Source organism: Eurosta solidaginis, chromosome 2, assembly GCF_040869045.1.
Source record: "Eurosta solidaginis isolate ZX-2024a chromosome 2, ASM4086904v1, whole genome shotgun sequence".
In the NCBI taxonomy this organism is placed as follows: Eukaryota; Metazoa; Arthropoda; class Insecta; order Diptera; family Tephritidae; genus Eurosta; species Eurosta solidaginis.
In genome coordinates, this window is record NC_090320.1 from 269795343 (window position 1) to 269821464 (window position 26122).

Here is a 26122-nt window from a genome sequence, read left to right on the forward strand (position 1 = left end):
ACCCATGTTATTGCCATGAGCGTCTTCAGATCGTTGCCGATGGAGACTGCTCTAGATTTATGGGTGTCAGCTTTAGTGATAATCAAAATACACGTTGTAGTCTCGCTTCGTTGCTCTTGATATTGCGCAGGTACTAATACTTTTTCAGTCTCAGGCCAAAAATAAAGTATATTTAAATTTTCATTTTTCACGCAGTATTTATTATCTTTGCGCTTCGCTCACTCATCGAACCGATGCTTTTAACGAATGGGGAAATTCATCAACTGCTTATCGAAGCGAAAAACGTTCGCTTTTTATATCTTCCTTTAGCTCTTGCAGACTTATAAAGTTTTAGACCACTATACTAATATATGCTGTCAGCAGACTTCTACGAAAGCTTCACCCAGACATTCAGCCTAGCGGGGACTGTTGGAGAGCGACTCAATTTAATGGTCCGCAATCGAAGTAGCGTCTGCAAAGCGGAAGTGCGACCTTGCTTAGAGAATATAGTATATATTCGGATAACAAAGCATGATGCAACGGAGGGTGATCTGGGAACTATATGAACAATTTGCAGGGAATTTTGAGTTCAGAAGTGCTCAGGCTAGCTAAGCAAAGGCGGGGCGCAAAAGTAGCCAAAAGTTGATGGCAGACGGTCCGTTGTCATAAGTTAGCTCATCATATTTCATCTAGCAACATTAGTTTCATTTCTGGCAGGTAACTGTGCAAGCTTTAGCCAGACAGGGCGAGAGGCTTTTAGTATAGGCTCACTGATTTTATTCGAAACTTTGCCGTTGCTAAACATCGGTTTTAGAAGTTGGTATAGCTTTCATGCCCATATTCTTATACGGTATCGGAATGAACCTTAATGCTGTGCAAATATGCTTTCCAGACCCCTATGGATGGCGATCTTGTCATCCTTTAAGACGTAAGTGTGGTAAATAATAATGATTATTTAAAGTTGAAGTATATAACCTGCAGTTCCCAACCTTTTCTTTTTCACCATCGAACTTCGAACATTATCAACAACTGCGACTCCTTCTCATGACAGAAACACACAGAGACGGCAAAACTGCGATTTTACCAGACTGGGACGTGAATCCGCTATGCCACGGCAACTGCCAGTATATTGTACCCTACTAAAAAAAAACAGCAAATAAGAATTAATTATTTAAAGCTCATTTTTATTTATCGAAATTAACTTTTTTTAATCTCATCGTATGATAGAAAGTCAAGTCTTAGTTATATAACCTCTCATATACATTACGTTTCCGTTTCTTCATCCAATGGATTTAATTGATGTGTCATATCCTCATTTCGCATCACTTGCTCGTAACGTATTCGATTCTCCATCTCTAAGGGATACCAATCCACAGGATGCACACAACGCCGAAAACGTGTTTTCACTGTGCCTGTCGTTTGTGAAATAATATACATCATATATCCGGGCACAAAAAGCCATGGTAGTACAATGAGGAATAAGGCAACTATGACTGGCAAAAAACTGTCAACAAAAAATATGTGCTGAAAAGCACAAATACCCAGTGCGACCATCTGCGAAATAAAAAAGTTAAAATTCAACAACTAAGTAAACGTAAGCACAACTGGGTATAAGCAAAACAAAATAAACATACCAACATTGATATTAAACACAAAGGTGATACAAATCGTAACATATAAATTTTCCAAGTTGCAATTCCTTGGTTTAACATGAATTCGATATCGCGCTGGAAACGCACACGTCCATAGATCCATAACACCACCAAGAGTAGTAGTAGGTTAAGAGATATTTGTGTGACCATCGTATCATTCGAGATCATAAAATGAAAGAAGGTACCTTTCTGGAAAGTAAAATTTAAAGCTTTTAGTCGTAGACTAGCAGACCCAGTGATCGTAGCCCTAGTGATAGGTACGCCTATCGCCTATTAAAATCCACAGAACTGAAAGATGCAGGGGTAAAAAAAACGTTCCTGAAGCATGTCTGGCTAGTACCGGAGCGTGCCAGATTCACCGACAAAAACTACTGCTATTTCATTTTCATTATTCTATCCCAAGCTTCAATTGTACCTTAATTAGAATATTTGCTTCAAGTTTAGCTTAAATTTTATTTTCAATTGAAATTTCTATCCCAGTTTTAAGGCGAATTCAGTATCAGGTGTTGTTATCCCAACAGCTGATTTCTTCTTCTTGGTTACTTTCCGAGCAACGCCTTGTACAACAATATGTCATTTAATCGAAATCAATGATCTTCTTTTGACTTGACATTTTTCTGCACGGCTGCATTGGTTAAACTCGCTTTGCCACCACGTGGTATCGATTCGCCTTTCTCGGTTCACACATTTTCAATTAAAATTTCGGTTGCTATTTCAAATTTAGTTTTTTATTTGTATTTTTTCTTCAATTTCAGTTTCTATTCCTATCCCTTTTCATATGCCTTTCATATTTTCCTTTTTATACTCAGCGTGCTTTGCACACACAGTATATTAACCTTGATTGAATAACGGTTGGTTGTACAGGTATAAAGGAATGGTGATAGATATAGACTTCCATATATCAAAATCATCAGTATCGAAAAAAAATTTGATTGAGCTATGTCCGTCTGTCCGTCTGTCCGTTAATACGATAACTTGAGTAAGTATTGAGATATCTTCACCAAATTTGGTATACGAACTTATCTGGACCCAGAAGAGATTGATATTGAAAATGATCGAAATCGGATGATAATCACGCCAATTTTTATATATATAACATTTCGGAAAATACAAAATACCTGATTATTTACCAAATATTGCACCTAGAATGTTGAAATTTGACGTGTGGATTGATATTGAGACTCTTGATAAAAAATTGATTTTTTTACAAATATTTTACAAATATTGTACAATTTTACAAATATTATTAATCATAAATCAAAAATCGTTAAACCTATCGTAACAATATTCGGTGGAGAGGTTGCCTTTGCCATAAGGAATACTTTGAAGAAAAATTAACGAAATCGGTTAAGCACTACGCCCACTTTTATATAAAAGATTTTTAAAAGGGTCGTGGACGAAAATAATAAGCTATATCTTAGCGAAAAGGAGCTCTATGTCAATAGCATTGTACTTTCTAAATTGAATTATAACATTAATTTGGAAAACACTAAAATGTTTGAAAATGGATGTGGCATCGCCCCTTTTATGACTATGTTTCGGGAGCCATAACTCGAATAAAAATTAACATATCGTAATGAAATTGTGTACACATATTTCTAGAAAAAATGGACGGGATCGGTTAAAGTCTACGGCAGTTTAGATATAAAACAAGTTTAAAAGGGTTGTAGACTAGAATAATAAGCTATAACTTAGCACAAAATAGTTTTGAATCAATGATATTTCACTTATTAAGTTTTATTGTAAGAGGAAATGGGGAGACATTTATATTTTAAACGGGCGGTGCCACGTGTTATGTAGAAAAGTAATTTATCTGAAATGAATGTATGTGCTTATCCCATAAAGGGCGCTTGTTTTGCACACAATTAATACATTTTTCAAACCATCGCACAAATAATTTATTTTTTTACAGCAATTTAATAAACAGAATCGAACGATAAAATTGAACACGCGCGAATTTATCGGCAGTGGAAAACGGGAACGGCCGACAACAATGCGGTGATCGCTTGAAATGTACACACGGTCATCTAAATACATATTGTAACGAATTTACTTGCAATTCCCCTTATTTGCAATCTTCTGCTGAGTTCGAATCACTAAACTGTTGAATAAATAACTCCAATATTTAATAATGCAAAATGGCCTTTATTAAAGTACTTCACAATAACACTCAAACTTTGCAAAGAATAGCTTGCTTAATAACCAAACTGATTGATAGCTCAAATGTAACTCCTCTTCGCCTCTACTGTCGCGCCTTTTATACTTTTTGATTTCTCATTGCATACTTCCAGGCTTTTCTATTCCAGAACTTACTAGTTTGTTTCAGCTACAAAATCGCCAGCCACAACTACGTTTATAACTTCTCATTTGAGTAATACTTGCACAAATTATTGCCCTCTCTTGTGACAACTCAGATAAGATATATGTATGCATGTGTTTGTGCATTGGTTCTCCGCTGCTCGTATACGTACATATGTATGTGTAGACGCAATTATTGATTCGTATATGTAGATACATAATGATTGAATTGTTGATGTGAATTCACGTCACTGCTTAGCATCGGCTTGGAGATAGCAGCACCTCTTAGTTTTGCTAATATTCGTAACAATATATTTATTTTTATCGGACGATTACGACCTACATCGGGCGATCAAAACCGGTGGCTGTGTAAACGTACTTTTACGCTCTCATTCTTTATTTATCTATAGAGCATACCAATACCACACAACTACGCTTACACTTATAAATTATCTAGTACTCCATACAGCACATAAACCAATATTGAAAACTACGCCTGCATTTACATTCTACATGTAGCCCCCTCTAAAGCATATCTCTTACAAAGAGTACGCTTAAGCTTACTACTTACATTTTACGCTGACATTCGGGATGTCCTCATACCGTGTGCAAAGATGTTTACACATCAATCATGATTAAATTGAAGCTATTATTTTTATTATAAACGTAATTTAATAAATAGTTAGTAATTTTTTTTATCGTGAATATATTTAAGATTGACATAATAAACTGATATGTTCTTGTGTTTGTGTTGAATGCATTTTATTATTTAACTGCCTTACTGTCAGAGGTCTATAAAGTGCTAATATTACTCATACGCAGTGGACGACGTGTTGATGGAAACTTATTGAAAACTTGAAAAGAACGTATTGCTGAGGCAGAGTTTATTTTGATGGCTAGTAAAGTTTTAGCTGCAAATGTCCATATATACGTACATACGCAAAAAATGCAAAAGATCGTAAAAATCACTACGACAAAATCTATAAAAACGTTGTCCACAATACGTTACCAGATTAAGGGATTGTTGTTAGTATAACACCAAAAACAGATAAAATATAGCGGAAGAGTTTGTGAAAGAAAATCATTTTTAAACGGTTTTATTTAGGTTGACTTGACTGGACTGGTTGGATGGCTGGCACGAATTTTGTAATTGAAATTTAAGTAAATTCCCGCTTGAATTTAAGTAAGCTTGAAATTTGGAATATAGTTCAGAACCCGATGACAATGCAATAAAAAGAAAAAAATTGCCGCTAGGTGGCGCAAGGATCGATATATTCACAAAAATGGTATTTGTGATCCGATTTGGCTCATATTTAGAACACATAATACATACAAGAATAGAAAGCGACCTATGAAAAAAATCGCCGCTAGGTGGTGCAAGGATCGAGATATTCACCAAAATGGCATTTGTAGTCCGATTTGGCTCATATTTAGAACACATAATACATACAGGAATAGAAAGCGACCTATGAAAAAAATTGCCGCTAGGTGGCGAAAGGATCGAGATATTCACAAAAATCGTATTTGTGGTCCGATTTGGCTCATACTTGGAACACATAATACATACACGAATAGATAGCGACCTATGAAAAAAATCGCCGCTAGGTGGCGCAAGGATCGAGATATTCACAAAAATGGTTTTTGTAGTCCGATTTGGCTCATATTTCAAACACATAGTACATACGTGAATAGAAAGCGACCTGGTAGGTCCTCGGTACTAGTCATCACACTCCTCATCAATCTAGGGCGTTGATCACACAATTAAATAAAAGCGTTGGACGCGTAAATTTCTATTGATAGTCATATATAAGACCAACTGAACCCTAATCACATTTTTAGAAATTTCACGCGTCCAACACTTTTATTTGTCTGATCAACGCCCTAGATTGATGAGGAGTGTGATGACTAGTACCTAGGACCTACCTAATTATTTTCTAGCTTTTAGTATTATTATTACTTCATGTAAGTATTGTTTTCATTAAAACCGTTTAACTTAAACATTTTTTTTTAAATAATTTTTTTGCTAAATAAAATAATAGTCATTACCAGTGTTGCCAGAACTTTTTCAGAAAAAAGGCTAAATTGATAAAAATAAAAAGCTAAAAAAGGCCGAATAAAAATTTTTAAGGCTAAGAAAAAAAGCTAAAAGTTTAAGGCAAGTTTCTAAGCGTTTTATAAATTTTTTTAAAATACATAACAGAATATAAAATTTAAATTAATTTTTACTCCAATTTCATAAAAAATAAAAAAAAAATAAAAAAAAAAGTTTTGCTAATATGCTTGAGGTAAATGGTTTTTTATTTGCAAAATAAGAACGCAGATAAAACTATTTTCAATAAAGAAATCTAATTTATGCCGTTTTAAATAGCCCATGAAAGATGTAAACTCATGCAATTGAAGCTCACGCTAGGTATATAATGTTCGGTTACACCCGAACTTAGACACCTTTACTTGTTTTGTTTTTTATTTGTATTTTTTCATCCATTTCAATTTCTATTCCTACCCATTTTCATTCCTATTTCTATTCATACTCCTCTTCCCTTTGCTATTCCTATTTCTATTTATATTACTATTCCTATTCCTCTTCTCTTTGCTATTCCTATTCCTATTCATATTCCTATTCATATTCCTATTCTTATTACTATTCCTATTCTCAATTCTTATTTCTATTCCTATTCATATTCCTATTACGACTTGTATTCCAATTCATATTTCTATTCCTATTCATATCCCTATTCCTACTCTTATTCTTATTCCTATTTTTATTCCTATTCCTATTTCTATTACTATTCGTATTCCTATTCCTATTCGTATTCTTATTCTTATACCTTCTTATTCCTATTCATATTCCTATTCCTATTTTTATTCCTTTTTCTATTCCTATTTCTATTCATATCCTATTCCTCTTCCCTTTTATATTCCTATTCCTATTTTTAATCATATTCCAATTCCCATTTCTATTCTGTTCCCATTTCTATTTCTGTTCCTGCTCCTCTTACAAATTATACCCATTTCTCCTTCTCCGTTTGCCCTCCCTCTTTCCTTCACCCTCTCGATTCCCAACTATTTCTCCCTCTCCTTGTCCACCTCCCTCACCCTTTCCTCCGCCTTCGCTTTCATCCATTCCCTATGCCTCCCACTACCCATTTCTCTCTTTCCCCTGCTCACCCTTACATTCAAAAACACGCAGTATAAACTGTTATACTCACATTTGAACAGGTATACAGCGAACTAAGCGTCAAAACGCCAATAGCAATAAATGTCACTTCATTCTTTTGATAACGCAATATTTCAAATTCATCAAAAAGGCTTTGTAATGTAGAAAGTAAGGAGATTGTCTGTAAGTGTAAACAATTTTATGATATTTTCGTCTTATATTAAATAATTTGTTTACCATAGTAATGAGTGCCGCTATCAGCAACATTGTAAAATATAAAATACACCACAAATTTGGCCAAGACATCTCGGCCATAACACTGCCAGTGGACAAAAATAATGCCCACATATGGGATATAGTGGCATACGATTCAGACCTGCTTTCATTATAATTTTCCTTTATATCTGAAAAAAGAAAAACACCAAATATTAATTATTTTTCGTCTGTCAATTACTCAAATTTCTGCTAACGCCCATCCCTGCCGCATAGTAAATACATGATTTACTACAACATCGTTTTAAGATGGCGGCAATGCATGGACACTAAACTCTTGATTTATTAACAATACTCACCTTCGAAATAAGTATCAGTCACATAAACAATATAGGCAAATGCGAAGAATACCAGCATTTGGCTCAAACAAATAGTCCAGCTATTTTGTATGATTTTCGTTTGAAATTTATTAAAACTGGCCAAAGATATGACGGTACCCCAACCAACACCAAACGCTGATATAGTAAATATACCTGCGTTGGAAATACTATCAGTTATATCTTCCCAATCTGGTATAAAGAAATTATAAAATGAATTCCAATGATTTTTTGGCACAAAGGAAAAACGTATCACAGTGATGAGTAGGAGAATTAAAACGGTGAAAATGCCATAACGTAGAAAAGAACTTAGCTGTAAAAATACAAAAGAAGAAAGGAAACTTTGTGTTAGTATATTTGGTGAACAAGTTATAGATATATTACTGATTCTAGTGTACCTTTTAGTTAAAATAATTCAAAAATACCTTCAGGAAAAATGCGTGGCTTTAACTATATTTCGGCTAGTTGGGAATTAGGGAAAAATAGCGCTCGAAATGAATAAGTTAGACATCTTTCATTTTGAAAACATTCGAAACAGGCAGAAACAGTTTGTCAATAGAAACAGATACAGATATAGCGCTTTCGATGATAATAGATTGAGGTGGCTGAGCTCAGGCCAAGGGGGTCACTGCTGGCGGACAGTGAACGGCCTATTAATTAGGTTAGCTGCGAATTTCAAATAAGCAGCCCTCGACCAAGAGCGGCTGGAGAGGAGGGTTTGGCTTAAAAGGCCTAAAGCACCCTGAGAACCTCCAGTGGTAGGGCGAGTAGATGCCGCCCTGAATTAAGCATCCACAGCCTAGTGCGGGGTTGCTTCGAGGGAATACCTACCCAAGATAGGGAGGCAACTATACGACGTGGGATACACACTCAGGAAGGTAAAGAGGTAAATTATTTGTAAATTTAAGGTGATTTTCACATTAAGACTGAGCCCAGTAAGGTCTTAATTAAGGTATACTGGAATCAACGACTCGGATATGTTTGTTAAGGGCTCGCGAATGTGGCATTCGGAAATCTCAGTACACGGCTTGACACACCGTCGGAATGACTTTCCGGTTAATGTCCCATTCGTCTCCGTCCCGTTAAAACCTTGGCAGGCCTTGGGGTACGTTCAAAGTCCGTCATCATTAAGTTGGTGGTGCAGGTTTGGTTGAGATCCTCCCGATTAATACTGATCTGGCTCTGAACGCAGTCTTCATGAGGGACTGCGTCAACCTTCACGTGGCCTCCCTGCCTTCGCATAGACAACCATGGGATCTATATAGGTAACTGCACACTCGGACCAAGATAGCGGCCTCAAGTGGGGACCCAATTAAATAAATGATGAGCAACAACAATACTAAAATAAAAAACCAAACACAGGAGAATGAAATGGCGTTCAATCCATTTGTAGGAAGGAAGCTAGCTCGCTCCCCAGAAGGGCGTGGCCCATCGGCTGGGGGCCTTAACATTTCGTCGCAAGTGGTAACGAAACCCAAAGGAGCGGAGGCCGAAAGCAAGCAAGGAGCGTTGTCGCCGGGTGCTACACCGAAGCTTTGCAAAAAGAACTCCGACAGCAAGGCTCAAACGGGCACACCATTATTAAGTGAGCTAATTAAGCAGGCGTCAGCTGCGTTAAATCAGCAAAACCCCCCTGGAGAAAAAAAGATGACCAAGCTAGGCAAGGCGATTGAGGACCTGATTCAGTTCTTCATAGGGCGTAATAATATACACGCGGAAATCAAGCGCTTGGCCTCCGTAATAAAAGTGCTGTACATCGAGTCGGCCCTAGAGGTAAAGAATTTAGAACATAAATTGCGTGCAAGCGAATGCGCCAAGGATAGAAGTCCATCACCCCCAGGAAAGCGACCGAGGAATAATTCGTACTCGACCAAGGAGAACAACGTGGTAAAACCCACTACTACTCTAAAAGATGTCTTACCAGGGCACGTGGGTTGTCACAAACGACGGCAAGAAACGCAAGAGAAGACGGAGCGGAAAGAGGAAACTGCAGCCCAAAAGACCGGAGAGTGGCAGTTAGCCAAAAAGAAGAGCAAGAAAAAATCACTTAAGGCTAGGCCGGATGCAATCATCATTTCCAAGGCGGGGGATGCGACGTACGCCGACATATTGCGTAAAGTGAGAAGATGCGACGAATTAAAATCCCTGGGTGATGACGTCAAAACGATTAGAAGAACGGCGAAAGGAGAGCTGTTACTAGAGCTGAAAAAATCGCAAGATGGGAAAACAAGCGCGTACCAAGCAGAAATTGAAGCGGTACTAAAGGACTCGGCTAAAGTTATAACAAAGTCCCAAATGGTCACGCTACAGTGCAGAGATCTCGATGAGATTACTACGCCCGAGGAGATTTGCAACGCCCTCCACCAGCAATGCAACATCAAACTTCCAGATGTGGCTGCCATAAAAAGCATACGCACAGGGTACAGTGGCATGAAGTCGGCACTTATAAGCCTTACAGCGGATGATGCCAAGGCGGTTCTTAATACGCAAAGAATCCGGGTAGGATGGGTTTCCTGCCGAATTAGAGAGCTCAAGCAAGAAAAACGCTGTTATAGGTGCTGGGGCTACGGGCATATAGCTCAGAAATGTAAGGAGACTGTAGATGGGTCTAGCCTATGCAGGAAATGCGGCCAGGAAGGTCATAAGGCTGCAAGTTGCTAAAATGCACCGAAATGCGCGCTATGTGGGGGACAACATTCAGCAGGCAGTTTTAAATGCCCACAACGAGAGGGCAGCAAAATTACTGTCTCATGAGGGTATTGCAGCTGAATTTAAACCATTGCGAGGCAGCCCAAGAGCTATTATCCCAAACAGTCTATGAAGGAGGATATGACATAGTGGTACTCTCTGAACAATACAAAAATCGCCAGGAGCAGGGTTGGTTCTCAGATTCAGCAGGGAAAGCCTCAATTTGGGCACCAGGGAAATTTCTCCCACAGGAAATTATGACGCCAACGGTAGCAGGATTCACGTGGGCAAAAATCAACGGTATATACCTCTTCAGTTGCTATGCCCCTCCGAGCATGACCATCGCCGAGTTCGAAGACATGATATACGGGATCACCATTGAAGCACGAGGTAAACACCCGCTTTTAGTGTGTGGAGACTTCAATGCATGGTCATCTGTGTGGGGAAGTAGACGAAACAACGAAAGAGGGAGAGTTCTCCTCGAAAGTCTTGCTTCTTTGAGGCTAGAACTCCTAAATGAACCAGGGATATATACCTTCGATACAGGTACCAGACGATCCATTATAGATCTCACCTTCGCTAGCAGCGAAATAGCAAGACGAGCAAAATGGTCCATGCAACGTCTACACACACAGCGACCATAAAGATATTAGCGTAGAGCTGCTCGAAACTCCACGAACGGTAGCAGCAAGACATCGACAAAGTAGGAAATGGAAACAGCACCTTTTCGACCCACAAAAATTTGACATTATCTGGAAGGACGCCATAGTACGAGAATCGCATGCGGAAGACCAGTCGGTTCAAATCACTAAGTTGCTCTGTATGGCATGTGATGCTGCCATGCCCAGAAGTCGCGGAAAAGCACAGCGCACTCCGGTATATTGGTGGAATGACGAAATTGCGGAAGAGCGTAGAAAATGCCACAAAGCACGAAGAATAGCGCAGAGGGCACGCTCATCACCACGATATGCAGAGCTACACAGCACCTATGTCGCACAAAGAAAGGCACTTAAAAATGCCATAAAAAAGAGCAAGAAGTTATGCTTTAGGGAACTGCTGGATAATGTCGACCTAGATCCTTGGGGATCAGCCTACAGAACTGTGATGGCCAAAGTTAAAGGACCGATATCACAGCAACCTACGTGCCCGATACTGATGAATGTTATTGTTGAAACACTTTTCCCGGCGCAAGATCGCTGGACTTATCCAAGCGAGGATCTAGAAAGTACGGAAATTCCGCAAATTACAGAGCAAGAGGTGCTGGACGCTGCAAAAAGAGTTGCTGATAACAAATCCCCAGGACCCGACGAAGTACCAAACATAGCCCTTAAAGCCGCGATTACAACTAGGGCTACATTATTTACTGATCTTTTTAATGCCTGTATGAAGAAGGCGTGTTCCCTCGCCCGTGGAAACGACAAAGACTTGTCCTATTGCTGAAACGTGGTAAACAGCCGGACCAACCATCCTCATATAGGCCACTTTGTATGCTGGATTCCCTAGGGAAGATTTTCGAGCGTATAATTAGTGAGCGCCTACAGCTGACTCTAGAAAGACCAGGTGGCTTATCGAATAGTCAATATGGATTTCGCAAATCAAGATCCACCGTAGATGCAATACAAACAGTCGTCAATATAGCTAGAGAAGCTATCTCTGGAGGCCAAAATAAAAGGAAGTTCTGTGCACTGATTATGTTGGACATCAAGAATGCTTTTAACACTGTGAACTGGATGCAGATAATGGCAGCGCTGCAAAGCTTCGGCACTCCAGCTTACTTACGCAGAATTATAGGTAGCTATCTTAAAGACAGAGTACTTCTTTTTGACACGGATCAAGGAGCTAAAGAGTACAAAATCACAGGAGGCGTCCCACAGGGATCTGTTCTCGGTCCAACGCTTTGGAATGTAATGTATGACGGGGTGCTAAAGATTGATCTACCAGAAAACACGCAAAATGTGGGATATGCTGATGATATTGCAGTGGTAGTAGTGGCCAAGAAACTGGACCTGCTTCAAGCATTATGTAATGACGCCGTAGCAAGAATAAAGGAATGGCTGACCAATACAGGACTGGAGTTGGCTAGCCAAAAGACGGAAGTGGTATTAGTAAGCTCCAAACGGTCGGCGAACGAGTTAGTCTTAACTGTCGGGGATCATCAAATCACCTCAAAGGATTCCTTAAAATACTTAGGAGTGCACATTGACTCTAAGTTAACTTTCAAAAAGCACTTCAGAGCGGTGGGGGAGAAAATTACCAAAGTTAATGGATCACTTATGCGAATAATGGCTAACATTGGTGGTCCGAGCGAAGCTATACGTCAGCTGTTGTCCACAGTAACCAGCTCAATAATACTATACGCAGCACCAGTGTGGTATGGATCTAAACAGACCCATCAAAAATATATATTAGCAGCGTACCGACTTGCTTCTTTAAGAATAGCAAGTGCTTATCGGACGGTGTCCGACGACGCGATCCTGGTTCTAACCCGGAAAATCCCAGTGGACTTACTGGCAAGCGAAATGGCCGATCTGTATAACACTAATATCGAGCGACCATCTGAAGAAGACAAGAAAAGAGCAAGGACACAAACAATAGCTAAGTGGCAAGAACGGTGGGAGGCCTCGAGTAAAGGGCGTTGGACTTTCACACTAGTTTGGAACGTAGCTCAATGGAATGAGCGGAAGCACGGCGAACTGAACTACCATCTCACGCAGATAATGAGTGGACATGGCGGTTTCAAAGAGTATTTATGGAAGCGTAGGATAGAGGAAGATCCTCATTGCCCAATGTGTACCACAGAGTTAGAAAACGCAGAACACGTCATGTTCTACTGCCCCCGTTTCCACGAAGAAAGACTCACCTTGCATGGAGTCTTTGGGGAGGAACCTACCACGAGAAATTTAGTTTCACATATGTGCAGCAGGAAAGAATGCTGGACTGCAGTGAGCAAAATGGCATTTATAGTAATGACACGCCGAGATGCTGAGAGGGAGCGCAGAAATATGCGCATGCGAAGCAGTGGCGATTAAATGGACACTCAGAGCAAATAGCGGGAACCTGGACGCAGGGACAACAGTAGGCTCTTAAAAAATGAGAAATATGGAACGCCACCCTGCAGTAATGCGAAAGTGGTGCCGGGGTGGGCGACGGTTCCAGAACGGGGCTGTTTTTTAGTCTACGGACACACGGTTGCTGCGACGGCAGCAATTATGGTGCATTAGGCATTTTTCAGCCTCCCCGCAAAAAAAAAAAAAAAAAAAAAAAGATTGAGGTAGAGAAAAAGATGGAGAAAAAAATATATAGAGATAGAAAGGGATAGCTACAGAAATAGAAATAAAGATGGAGATGGAGGTAGAGCTAGTAATGGGAATAGGGAAAGGCAAAGAGATAGATAGAGGGAAAGAGATAGAGACGGGGCCAACGGAATTGGTGCTATTTCCAAGAAGATAACCGACAGATGGGTAGATGTGAAGGAACCAGTACGGAGATAAAACCTCTGGTTGGAGGCTTAAAGTTGAGGTGCAGTGCTCCCACCTCATAACTCTTAACAGCAAGTTATAAAAAGTTAACAGGATAGGCTTGGAGATGACATGACATAGCAATAACTGTTATAGGGGCACGATCATAAGTAACTGTACTAAGGTCTACAATGACAATTCCTAGATGGACACAGATGTGCTGGCCAAAAATTTACTAGGCTTCTATGAATATGTCTACAACAGTGAATTTCCAGTTTTTTATTTCATATTGAAGAATCAGGGGGTGCACTATTATTATTTCTTATCTCTATTAAGCGAAATAAAGCATACATGGATTTTGCATTTTATGGAGATTTCCATGCGCGTTATAAGCCATAACTGGAACAACGGATTCGTGACAAAAAAAAAAAACATTGAAATAGTGCAGCCGAATAGGAACATTGCAGATTTTCGCTGTAGTGATGGTGAAGGAGCGACATAAGGTCAACTAAACTGTGGCCAATTGAACTCATGACCACTTCAAATGGCAAAAAAGTGATATGAAATGGTTGTAATGCCAAATTTAAAATGATTACAATGTCAACGATATTAATATTATGACCATCCTCTTTTTTTTCTCAAGTAGCCATAAGGTCAATTATTTTGTTTCGCACCTCCATGCAGTAGAATCATAACTGTTAAATTACAGTTATGTTTAATTGTTTTTCATTTAGTTGAAATAAAAGAGAATTTCTTATTTTTTCACATATTCGGCCCTCCTTTTCCGATGTTTTAATCCCATTCTAGTGAAAAAAGCGAAACAAAACTTGCACAATGAGAGTTAAGAGAGTAGAATAGTTGGAAAAAATTTCGCTTGTGGAGATTCTTTTTATACTCTCCGACCCCGTTTAAGTGAAAAATCGCAGATAATATTGGTACATTATTGACATGAATGTTATGGAGAATTTGGAATGAAAAATTATGTGCTGTTTTATTCCAAATATTCGCCTACTTTTTTTCTTATTCTACACTACAGTGGAAAATCGGATTAGAAGCTGGGCCGGTGATTATTCCTCTGAGATAAGAGAACAAATTCAACTAAACGTCTAACCAGTCCTGCGCAAGTTTTTTGTTTTTTGCACTGATCTTAAATTGCTGTATATAGTTGTGGTATTTTTACCGAAATGGTCAAAAGGAAATTTCCCAAATGGCCATAAAGTCAAATAAAGAAAGGTCATAAAGTCACTTTACCGTATGAGTATTTGAAGTGGTCATAAGGCCAGCTGATCTTATGGTCATTTAAAATAGTCATAACGTCAATTGCATTTGATGTCAGGTCAACGTTGCTTGAATAAACTCAGCAGAGTACAATAAAGCCTAAGCGTGTTATAAAATTCTATGTCGATTAGACATAGTTTAATTTTCGGTTTTGAACACATTCTATCTCTCAGAGGCCTTGGGGGCCAGCCAGTTCAAAAAAAAAAAAATTAATGACTGACTTCATGACCCAAATTTTGCTCCACGGAGAGTGAATATCCTTGAAGTAAGTGTTATTTGTTTTTGGATAATACTAGATGGGAAGTTAGCTTATACATCTATTATATAGGGAAGATGCCAGAGAGCTTCGGGGACAGCAAACGTGAGGTTGTCGTTTTTCACTCTTCATAATTTTGGTATTCGAAAATCAAAGTATTTTAAGCCGTTATATGGTTTCGGTTTTAAAATGAAACGGTATGATTCTGGTTTAAATGAAAATAGATTTGATAACGGTCTAAAAAAATAAAGTGGTACTAAAGGGCTTCAATAAGTTATTATTTAGATTTCAGTTACAATGTTCAGACATGAATCGGTTTTAAATGGGTACTGTTCTGTTTTAAAAATTGAAACAGTTTGAAACGGTTATGGTTGCGTTACGGGTTGCGTTTCTTTTAGCATGATTTCCTTTCTCGTTTTATGTGCAGATAATAGAGCTGTGAGTTTCATGTGGCACAGCCAGCAGTCAGGGTAGTTAAGAGCTTGTTGAGGCCCCTGTCCTCTTACAAAAGGTTGCATAACTTAATTTTTACATAATTTTCATTGGGAAAGATTGATCGTTTATTACTATTTTTTTTTGTGTATTACATATCGCACGTTTTATTGTACACAGAAATAAACCAACATTTTAATTTTTTGGAAAAACGCTTACAAATGTTTTTTTTTTCATATAGTTCCATTCTAAAAATGAGACTAAAGGGTATCTATGTTCACTATGGTGTTATTAGGTATTTTATAAATGTTAGCATAATCTTGTGATTTGGTTATCTTGGTCGGTCATTAAATCTAAAAAAAATCAAAATTTCGACACATTTCACAACAAACTGAGCACTAAATACTTGGCGGCTGCCACCACACCCAAGATTCTGGGTACACGCCCCGAGCAAAGCAACATCAAAATTTTAGAAACAGGTTTTTTCAATTACAAGAAAATTGTTCTAATTCGCCCCTCGGCAGTATTTGGCAAACACTCCGAATGTATTTCTGCCATGAAAAGGTTCTCAGTGAAAACTCATCCACCTTGCAGATGCCGGTCGTATTCAGCGTAAAGCAAATAGGCCCTGTTGCGCCAATTTGTAGGAAAAATAAAAAGGGGCACGACGCAAATTAGATTGGCTTGGCCTAAAATCTCTTCGGAGGTTATTTATTTTAAACACTTGCGCTTTGTTCTTTGTAAATTTGTTTTCGAAAATTGTTAACAAACCTTTTCAACTTTGTTCCAATTATAGAATAAGCCCGTTATAATGGCCCATACGGTAAGTGTGCACAATATTAACTGCCATGAAAAGTAATGGCCTTCCACAACACCATCATATAATATCGTATTATTGAAGAGAGTTCTAAAAATATACCATGTAGAAGAAAAAGATTTCGTTAAAAAAATACGATTTTTAATGATGAATATTTGTATATTTAATAAATGCACATTATACCCGATATATAAATTTGAAGGTATTTCGTGGACGAGATACCACGAAAAATTCGATGGCGGTGTGTCGTTGGATAGCAAATGGCAAAGCTGAAAGTCAAGTTAAGAATTCTTTTATGTTTGATACTTGACTTAATTATGAATTTAATAGTACTCACATGTCTTAACTCAGTTTTCGAGAAGTCATTTGACCATTCCTTTATACCATCACAGCTCCAGGGCAAAGTTGGACGCAACGAATTTATGAGGTAGAATAGAGGAACAGCAGCATAAATGCTATAGTACGTAAGTACAGCGAAGTTCACGGCTAAGCTTACGTAGCCAATTCCTGTGAAATTAAAGAACAAAAACTTTAATATTAAATATCACTCACTTGGCTGCGGCTCAGTGTACAAAATTACAAAATAATCTTAGTCTTTGCATAATGTTATATGTAATCTCCATTTGCTTCCTGCATATTTTTGTTATTTTAATCTTGCTTTTACTCCCTCTGTTACTCATCTTTCTCTAGCCCTATGCCTCGTCCTTTTCTGCTTTTTTTCGGTTATCACCCTCCGCTTTTTATTTTTCTACATTTACTACTACTACTACTATCTACTTTCTTACACCATTTATTTATCTCCTGCCTCTCCAGTTTACTTTTTCTTCGGCTTACCTGCCATCTTTTTCTTCTCATTGCTTTCAACCGTTTGTTTTTCCTCAATTTCCACTCTCCTCTCCTCTCATTCCCCCTCTTTTCCCTTTACGAAAATAGTTCCTTCTTCATCCTCCATTTTTTCTCGCTCTCTAAGATATCTTCTCCTGGTGATCGAGAGGCCCTCATATCTGACAAATGTTTTAGGCTTGCTGAGTTTTTTCGAGTGGTAACCAAAGCTCACTGAGTATATTAACTTTGTTCGCATAACGGTAATCCGTAACGGCATAAACTAATTGAGAGAGATATAGACTTCTATATATCAAAATGATCTGGGCGAAAAAAGAAATTTATTTAGCCATGTCCGTCCGTCCGTCCGCCCGTAAACACGATAACTTGAGTAAATTTTGAGGTATCTTAATGAAATTTGGTATGTATGTTCCTGGGCACTCATCTCAGATCGCTTTTTAAAATGAACGATAGTCCGATAACCACGCCCACTTTGTCGATATCGAAAATTTTTAAAAACCCAAAAAAGTGCGATAACTCATTACCAAAGACGGATAAAGCGATGAAGCTTGGTAGGTGGGTTGACCTTATGGCGTGGCACCGCCCACTTTTGAAAGGAGGTAATTTGAAAGTTTTGCAAGCCGTAATTTGGCAGTCGTTGAAGATATCATGATGAAATTAGGAAAGAGCGTTACTCGCCCACTTTTAAAAATTTTTTTTTTATAACAAAAAATTTAATATCTTTAGAGTATATAAGTAAATTATGTCAACATTCAACTCCAGTAATGATATGGTGCAACAAAATACAAAAATAAAAGAAAATTTCAAAGTGGGCGTGGCTCCGCCCTTTTTCATTTAATTTGCCTAGAATACTTTTAATGCCATAAGTCGAATAAAAATTAACAAATCCTTGTGAAATTTGGTAGGGGAATAGATTCTATGACGGTAACAGTTTTTTGTGAAAATGGGCGAAATCGGTTGAAGCCACGCCCAGTTTTTATACACAGTCGACCGTCTGTCTTTCCGCTCGGCCATTAACACGATAACTCGAGCAAAAATCGATATGTCTTTACTAAACTTAGTTCACGTACTTATCTGAACTCACTTTAACATTTTAGAGTCACCCCTGATCCACCTTTATGGTGATATTTCGAAAAGGCGTCCAGCTATAGAACTAAGGCCCACTCCCTTTAAAAATACTCATTAACACCTTTCATTTGATACCCATATCGCACAAACAAATTCTAGAGTCACCCCTGGTCCACCTTTATGGCGATATCTCGAAAAGGCGTCCACCTATAGAACTAAGGCCCACTCCCTTTAAAAATACTCATTAACACCTTTCATTTGATGCCCATGATATACAAACACATTCCAGAGTTACCCTAGGTTCATTTTCCTACATGGTGATTTTCCCTTATTTTGTCTCCAAAGCTCTCAGCTGAGTATGTAATGTTCGGTTACACTCGAACATAGCCTTCCTTCCTTGTTCTCCCTAATTTTAACGAAATATTTTCATGGTGACAGTCACAGAAAAAAAAAAATGTACTTACCTTTAAATAATGGTGCTATTCGAAATGCTGATATAAAACCACTACTTGAAAATTGTCCCAAAAAGGATTGCATTATAAATATTGGTACCACGAATAGGAACAAACTTATAAGATAAGGCAGAATAGAAGCACCTGAAAAGAAATATTACTTATAATTTCATAATTTTTTTGATAAGACAGGCATAAAAATATGCACACTGGACTGGGTCGATTTATTAACCGATATCGCGCCATCGATTTTTTGATAGGATTTGTGCTCAGGAAAAAAAGTTCCACTACGCATACCCAAAAAAATAATTTTTTAGCCTGCGAAATTTCATTTTTTTTACTTTGTTTTCGACTTTGATTTTTAAACTTTTTCTAATGACCTACTAAAAAATGTCCGCTAAAACTGTTATAGACAACGTTTTTGCGGATATTTTTGGGTCGGACAGGGTATACCTGAAAATTTTACAATCAAGTGAAAATTTTTTTAGTAGGTCATGAAAAAACCTTAAAAAACAAATTCGAAAAAAGGCAAAAAAATTAAATTTCGCAGGCTCGCAAATTATTTTTTTGGGTATGGGGACCACCTGAGACCTGGTAGCAAAGAACGCAGCATTAACAACTGCAACCAAGCTCGGTGCCTCGGGGCAGCTTGAGCGCCGACCATATGGCCATAGTAGTATAGCGTCATCAATCACAAGACGAACAGACAACCTGATTCCCTATCAGCGCTTCGAGGGATATCTTAAGGCCACAATAGAGGTGGACGGTTGGTGCAATGGTGCTCTAATGGCGGACGAGGCGATACATGTGTACACAGATGTTTCCAAAGTAGTGGAAGGAGTAGGGTTCGCGATATACTGTGCTGATGCCGAAATAAGCAGATCCTACACGCTGCCGGATTAGTGTAGCGTTTTCCAAGCGGAAACATTAGCCGTAACCAAAGCAGTAGAAACCCCGGAAGAGAATAGCTTAAGCTGGAACCGTGTTAACTTTTATATTGACAGTCAAGGAGCAAATAAGGCAATAATCTCGCATAGCACAGCATCTAAATGCGTGTTAGAGTGTAAGTAGTATCTGGAGAGAATTGGGACAGGGAGAAGCATACATCTATATTGAGTCCCAGGGCATATGAGAATAGATGGGAATGAAAAAGCGGACGAACTAGCTAAAAACGGCGCATCCCTTGAGGCTTGCTCCGCAGACGTCCCAATTAGACTGGTCGAGATTAAACGACGGCGAGAGGTGCACATGATCGACCAAGCGGGAAAGGCGTCGGTTCAAGCGCGGGGCTGTAAAGTGTCGAATTTTATGGGTAGGGCTTACAACCTCAGACTAACAAAATTGCTTCTATCATTAAAAAGAGAGGACTGTAGATTCATGACTGGTATTCTGACTGGACACTGCCTTCTGGCGTCACATGCCTTTAAATTAGGCTTGGTCAGTGATAGCAGATGTAGGAAGTGCGGGTTGGAGGAGGAAACGATCGAGCACGTTCTGTGCTCGTGCCCTGCACTTGCCAGGCTAAGACTCCAGCTATTAGGAGTGATACAGCGGTCAGATCTAGAAGCAGCAAGTGGCTTAAGTCCTAGGAAGCTTCTAGTATTTGTCAAAAGGACGGAGTTATTTTATGACATAGGTCCTGGTTTTTGATAGGGTTTTTCAGCTTGGTCGTTAAAACAAACATCTGGTAACACTACGGACTCAATCAGTCTATGTGAGGTCCTCATGGACCGGCCAGTTCAACCTAACCTAATCTATGCGTAGTGGAACATTTTTTTCCTGAGCTCAAATCCTATCGAAAAATCGATGGCGCGATATCGGTTAACTTTCGTCCATACAAATCGACCCACCCTAATGCTCATACATACTAAGCCGGGTCAATTTGCCTGAAAAGTAATAAAGTAAGAATAGGGAAGTAGCGTACGCGTAATTTCAAGGAGCGATGCCATAGGATCCAGAGGCCAGATTTAATTTCGAGCTTTCCAAAATATGAATAAAAGTTTTTTCTGTATGTAACCTTCCCCACCTTACTAAATATTCCACAAAATACCCCGAAATTTTCATATAGTAGTCTCGAATTGGCTGCGAAATTTTCTTGAACTCAGTATTCGACACAGTAAAGAGAACAATGCGAAAGCGGTCCGGAAGAGCACCGAAATTATTTAGAAATTTTCCGGAGGTCACCCTTAAAGTAACCTGAAAAATCTCGAATTCATTAATGATAATGAAATAGTACCGTATTGGTCCCGAAAACGATCCTGCAATGGTTGTCAACTGATCTGTTAATAGTCTCGAAATAATGCGACAAAAATGAGTTCGAATTGAACATAAATAAATCCGACTTGATACCGAAATGAGCTTCAAAAGTTCCAAAGACTATCCCGTGATATTATCCTGAAGTTATTCAGAAAGAAGTAGTTCTGAAATTATCACTAAATATTCCCGAAACGGTCTCGAAATTGTAATGAAATTGTCATAAAATAGTAATTTTCCTTGAATCGTAAAGTAAAGCAAATCAAAGCCAAGGTGTTCCAAAAAACATCAAAATGACATCGAAATTATTTAGAAATATTCCGGAAATTATAAAGAGTCCCACAACGATATCGAAGACTATCCCTCAGTTTTCATGAAATAGGCCCAAATTAACTCCGAAAACAATCCTGAAGCGGCTCCGAATTCATCTTTAATTAGTACTGTAAATAGAGCCGACTTGATTCCTGAAACCATACCGTGATGTTCCTGAAGTTATTCCGAAAAGGTCTTCAAAAGGCTCCGAAGGCAGTTGCGAAATCATTTTGAAGCTTTATGAAACCTCATAAGGTGCATATTCAAAAGTGGGACACTCAAATACATATACAGCAAGCATATATAGAAAGTGCATAAATAAGACGAGAACATCATCATATCTTAGCTGATTTCGCCATTTATTAAACTGGCCACTCTCCCCAACAGTTAAACTAGTAATCTTTTGGCATTTGGCATTAATAAATAAGAAAGTTATATCCCACAGCGCTGCTAGTTTCACTGCTACTCTTTTCTTTTATATATGCATAAGCAACTTTATCCATCTGCCCGTCGGGGGATGCATTAATAAACGCGTTTTGGCCACGGTTTCAATAATCCGAACACGTTTTCCCCTTTAGGTTATCGATACCAAGACAAAATGCGTGTTTTCGTACCTCTTTCCACATTTTTGGACGGGTTATTGCAATCGATCACGGTTTCAAACTGTTTTTCGCGGAGAACTTTTTAACGGGCAGGAAAACTTAGCACCCGTGTTTGTATTCTTAATGCTGGAATAACTACGTCCTCAGATACCCCAATCGAAGACTTTATATAATTTCCTGTAGGTCCCATATAGGTGCACTTTACATTTTGATACTGAATTCGTTCAAAAAAATTTACCATCACAGAACCCCATTTCTGATATTCCGCTCCTTTGTTTGTCGTCGTTTGCGTCGCTTTCGGCGATAGCAACCCCGGTAATTTTGACACTTCGTTCAGTGTCAAACTAATGTCCCACGCTGGTTCCACTGGGCTCCACGCTAGTTTGACACTGACCGAAGTGTCAAACGGCAGTGTGTTAGAAAGAGAAAGGAATTATTTCCTTCTCAAACATATCCTACTTGTAAATCTGTACAACGGATGTACTCGAGTTCATGCTGAGCACCCGAAAAGCTAGCTCGTGATAAAATGAAATTTAAACACATGTCCTAGTAAGCATTTCCTTGTGCAAATTTTTAAATTTTTACTAGTACCAATAACAAAAAAGAAAAATTGGAGGAAGCAACATGTGTACAAATATCTTATCCGTCAACTTCCTGACAAGATGCTGAAGATGGTTCCATTTTTTCGTTTTGGCAGCGTTTTGACAGGATGTTCAATATGGACGCATACTGCCGGCTATCTTTAGCGGGTGATAGAAAGAGACGCAGGATGAGACCACGAACGTATCTCTCAGAATCAGGTGATCATGTATATTGGTTATTTTGACGTAAGTACATAATATGCTTAAGATATCCACAATGTAAAGCATTGCGTGCTTGCCCTACTTATCAAATACTAAAAAAAATTGAACGGAGCCCCAAAATTGTGAATCTTGTCCAACACATTGCCAAGATTTTTTTCCCAAAACAATTTGACCTACCCTAATGTCTGTATATACCAGAGCTGTAAAAAGATTGAATCAATTGTGTGTGCATTCTCTCAGCATTCTTCTAAAAATTTGTGATTTTTTGGTTGCATATTATAAATCTCCATTCCTGAATGCTAAATTGTGTGTGTTATTGAATGGTGAAATATAATTCAATATAGAGTGTGAATGTAGGAATCATTCCCAATCTTTAGCGAGTGTAAACTATAAATGAGTGCACACTTTTGTTTCCATTCAGTACTAAATACTTTTCCCCAAGGTTATTTTTTTATACTTTCATTGCCATCAGATATGTTAAATCAATTTAGGAGTTGGGTGCAAAAAAAGCCGTAAAATTGGTCAATAGGAAAATAGTCCCTTCTAATTATTCAAGGAGTTTAATATTTAAGAATTCATGAGCTTAACACCGGCTTATAATTATTGAATATCAATTATTATGTTTGTTTAAGAGCAACTGAATAGAAAGAAGCATTTACTGGTATATTGCGATGGTACCATTTCGAAAACAAACAAACAAACAAACAAACAATTATAAACCAGGAAAGCCTTAAATAATCTTCATGGTGTCCGAACATAAAACATACAAGAAATAGTACTTCATAGCAGATCTTGTATACTTCGTAATTGGGTTGATTTTTTTTTAATTAATCTTTTTAGGCAAATCTCGCGGATAACTCGCTTACATAAAACCATAGCGCTCTTGATTATATAAAGTATTCAAAAGACATGAAGATATAGTCGAATTTGTTTGAAACTTCGCAAAGACAATCTATTGCTTTCTTGCGGTATGTCCAAATGTTACTACTTATTTTGCTATTGTTGTTAAATGGATTTTGTAAATGAACACATTGTGCATTGACCAAATAGAGTAAATTGTGGATATTTTTTGTCGCTAATATAGCAAAAACAGATATTTGAGTTTAAGTCATTTAAATACATCAAAGTGCATAGGTCCATCGGCGATTTCATTAGAGCTTCCTAATTCCGAGAATTTCAATAAACATGTGTATATTTCCATGGCATCGTCCTACGGTGATTCAGGCTTTTTCTATTCACCTGATTCACCTTCCCCGTTTTCATTCATCTGTGCCACAAAAAAAAAAAATATTCTATTGGGAGAAACTCTTCAGAGGTTAATGACTGGCTCCATTTGACTACATTTTTTTTACAGCTGATATTTTCACAGTGTTTGACAGAATACAAATATAGAACCCGAGTGGTTGAGAATAGTCTCTCTTCCTATTTTCACGGCATTGGTATAAGATTAAAATTGTTTTGGTTGAATTTTATCTTACTTGAGCAGATTTGTATTCAAAGTTAATTTTCTTGCTATCAAAAAAGCTACAACTACCTATAGAGCCTACTTTAAATGACTGTAATTACAAACTATTGTATTTTTCTTAGAAAATAGGATATTCTTCGAATGAGTTAATGAGTGCATTTTTTTCCACTACTGAATGAAGAATGGGTTGACTTTTAAGCCACATTCCTTATCAAGGAATGAATGAATGAAGAGAAAGCATTCTTAAATCAATGATTTCAAATTTCAAATGATTGCACAGTTTTACAGCTCTGGTATATACATTCAAACACATGAGTATATATGCCAAAGAATGTAATGTGTGCATAAATTTGTTATTATTACTCACAGCCCACATGTGTAAACAACGACCATGCCAAAGAAAAGGTATCTAAGCGGAAAACCAAACTAATTCCGGTAAATATAAAATCACTCGGCTTAGCCCAATAACCACGCGTCAAATCCGGCTTATATGGCAAGCGACCACTATCGTACGAAGATTCATAAATCATATTGATATCAATATCAGATCACAGTTTGATAATTTGACGAAAGAATCACAATTAATTTTTGAAATTTGTTAAAAATTTGCGTGGAAAACCAGCATGATTTATGCGTTCTTATATAAAAGCATAATGCTATTTATTTCTTGATTAAATTTTATTTTTTCTTAACTTAATCACAACATCGACCGTTAATTCACAACACAATAATGCCACAAATTAAATTTCAAATTATAAATAAAATTATATATGTACAAAAACGTTCTCAGCTCATAGGCAAACGACAACTGACTAATCAAACAGCCGGGTATTGTTTTGATTCTTTTGCATTTCATATGCGAAGCGTATCTATCAAAACACATCTATGAATGCACGTACGTGTGCATATTAGACTGGTTCTGAAAAAAATTTTTTCTGCCACAAGGGTTTCAGGATAAGAAAAAACGACTAAGCTTCGAAACCGCCAAATGCCTGTATTAGGCCAAGCACTAACATGTTTTCCAGAGTAACATATACAATTTATATCTTCTATGGAACTTGCATATGTATGTATATTTGGCCTGAACTTATCGGTGCGAAAGTTCCTTATTTGTGAACAAGCATTTATCCGTAGTTGCGTTCACACGGAGGAAATACATATTATTATACTCAGCTGGGCAGAGCTCACAGAGTATATTAATTTTGTTCGTGTAACGGTACCCCGTAACAGCATAAACTAATCGAGATAGATATAGACTTCTATATATCAAAATGATCTAGGCGAAAAAAGAAATCCATTTAGCCATGTCCGTCCGTTCGTCTGTCTGTCCGCGTACACGATATCTTGAGTAAATTTTGAGGTATCTTGATGAAATTTGGTATTTAGGTTCCTGGCACTCATCTCAGATCGCTATTTAAAAAGAACGAAATCGGACTATAACCACGCCCACTTTTTCGATATCGAAAATTTCGAAAAACGGAAAAAGTGCGATAATTCATTACCAAAGGCGGATAAAGTGATGAAACTTGGTAGGTGAGTTGAACTTATGACGCAGAATAGAAAATTTGTAAAATGTTGCACAATGGGCGTGGCACCGCCCACTTTTAAACGGAGGTAATTTAAAAGTTTTGCAAGCTGTAATTTGGCAGTCGTCGAAGTATCGTGATAAAATTTGCCAGGAATGTTACTCCTTTTACTATATGTGTGCCAAATAAAAAC

The 26122-nt window shown here is 38.0% G+C and overlaps 1 protein-coding gene across 2 annotated transcripts; it reads right to left on the reverse strand.

Moving 5' to 3' along the window:
• Positions 1-1142: 1142 nt before the first annotated feature.
• LOC137240951 (sodium-dependent serotonin transporter-like) lies at positions 1143-25199 on the reverse strand. Of its 2 annotated transcripts, none has more exons than XM_067767972.1 (10): positions 24771-25199; positions 18981-19112; positions 16943-17112; positions 16789-16874; positions 16560-16695; positions 7659-7989; positions 7324-7490; positions 7139-7267; positions 1614-1820; positions 1143-1533 (listed from the first exon to the last, which is right to left on the reverse strand). In XM_067767972.1, exons 1-10 carry the CDS (start codon positions 24931-24933, stop codon positions 1243-1245), a joined length of 1812 nt encoding a protein of 603 aa, XP_067624073.1. In that variant the 5' UTR covers positions 24934-25199; the 3' UTR covers positions 1143-1242. The 2 variants fall into 2 exon arrangements, with proteins under 2 accessions (XP_067624073.1, XP_067624072.1); XM_067767971.1 differs by having other exon boundaries at positions 1143-1563.
• Between the last annotated feature and the right edge of the window lie 923 nt (positions 25200-26122).

Coding starts and splice junctions, on each gene's coding strand:
- LOC137240951 (XM_067767971.1), bottom strand. CDS start 24,933: ATGATTTATGAATCTTCGTACGATAGTGGTCGCTTGCCATATAAGCCG. Junction 16,875..16,942: donor CGAAAACTGAGTTAAGACAT/GTGAGTACTATT, acceptor CTTGACTTTCAG/CTTTGCCATTTGCTATCCAA. Junction 7,990..16,559: donor ATTGGAACAAAGTTGAAAAG/GTTTGTTAACAA, acceptor GTATTTTTACAG/CTAAGTTCTTTTCTACGTTA.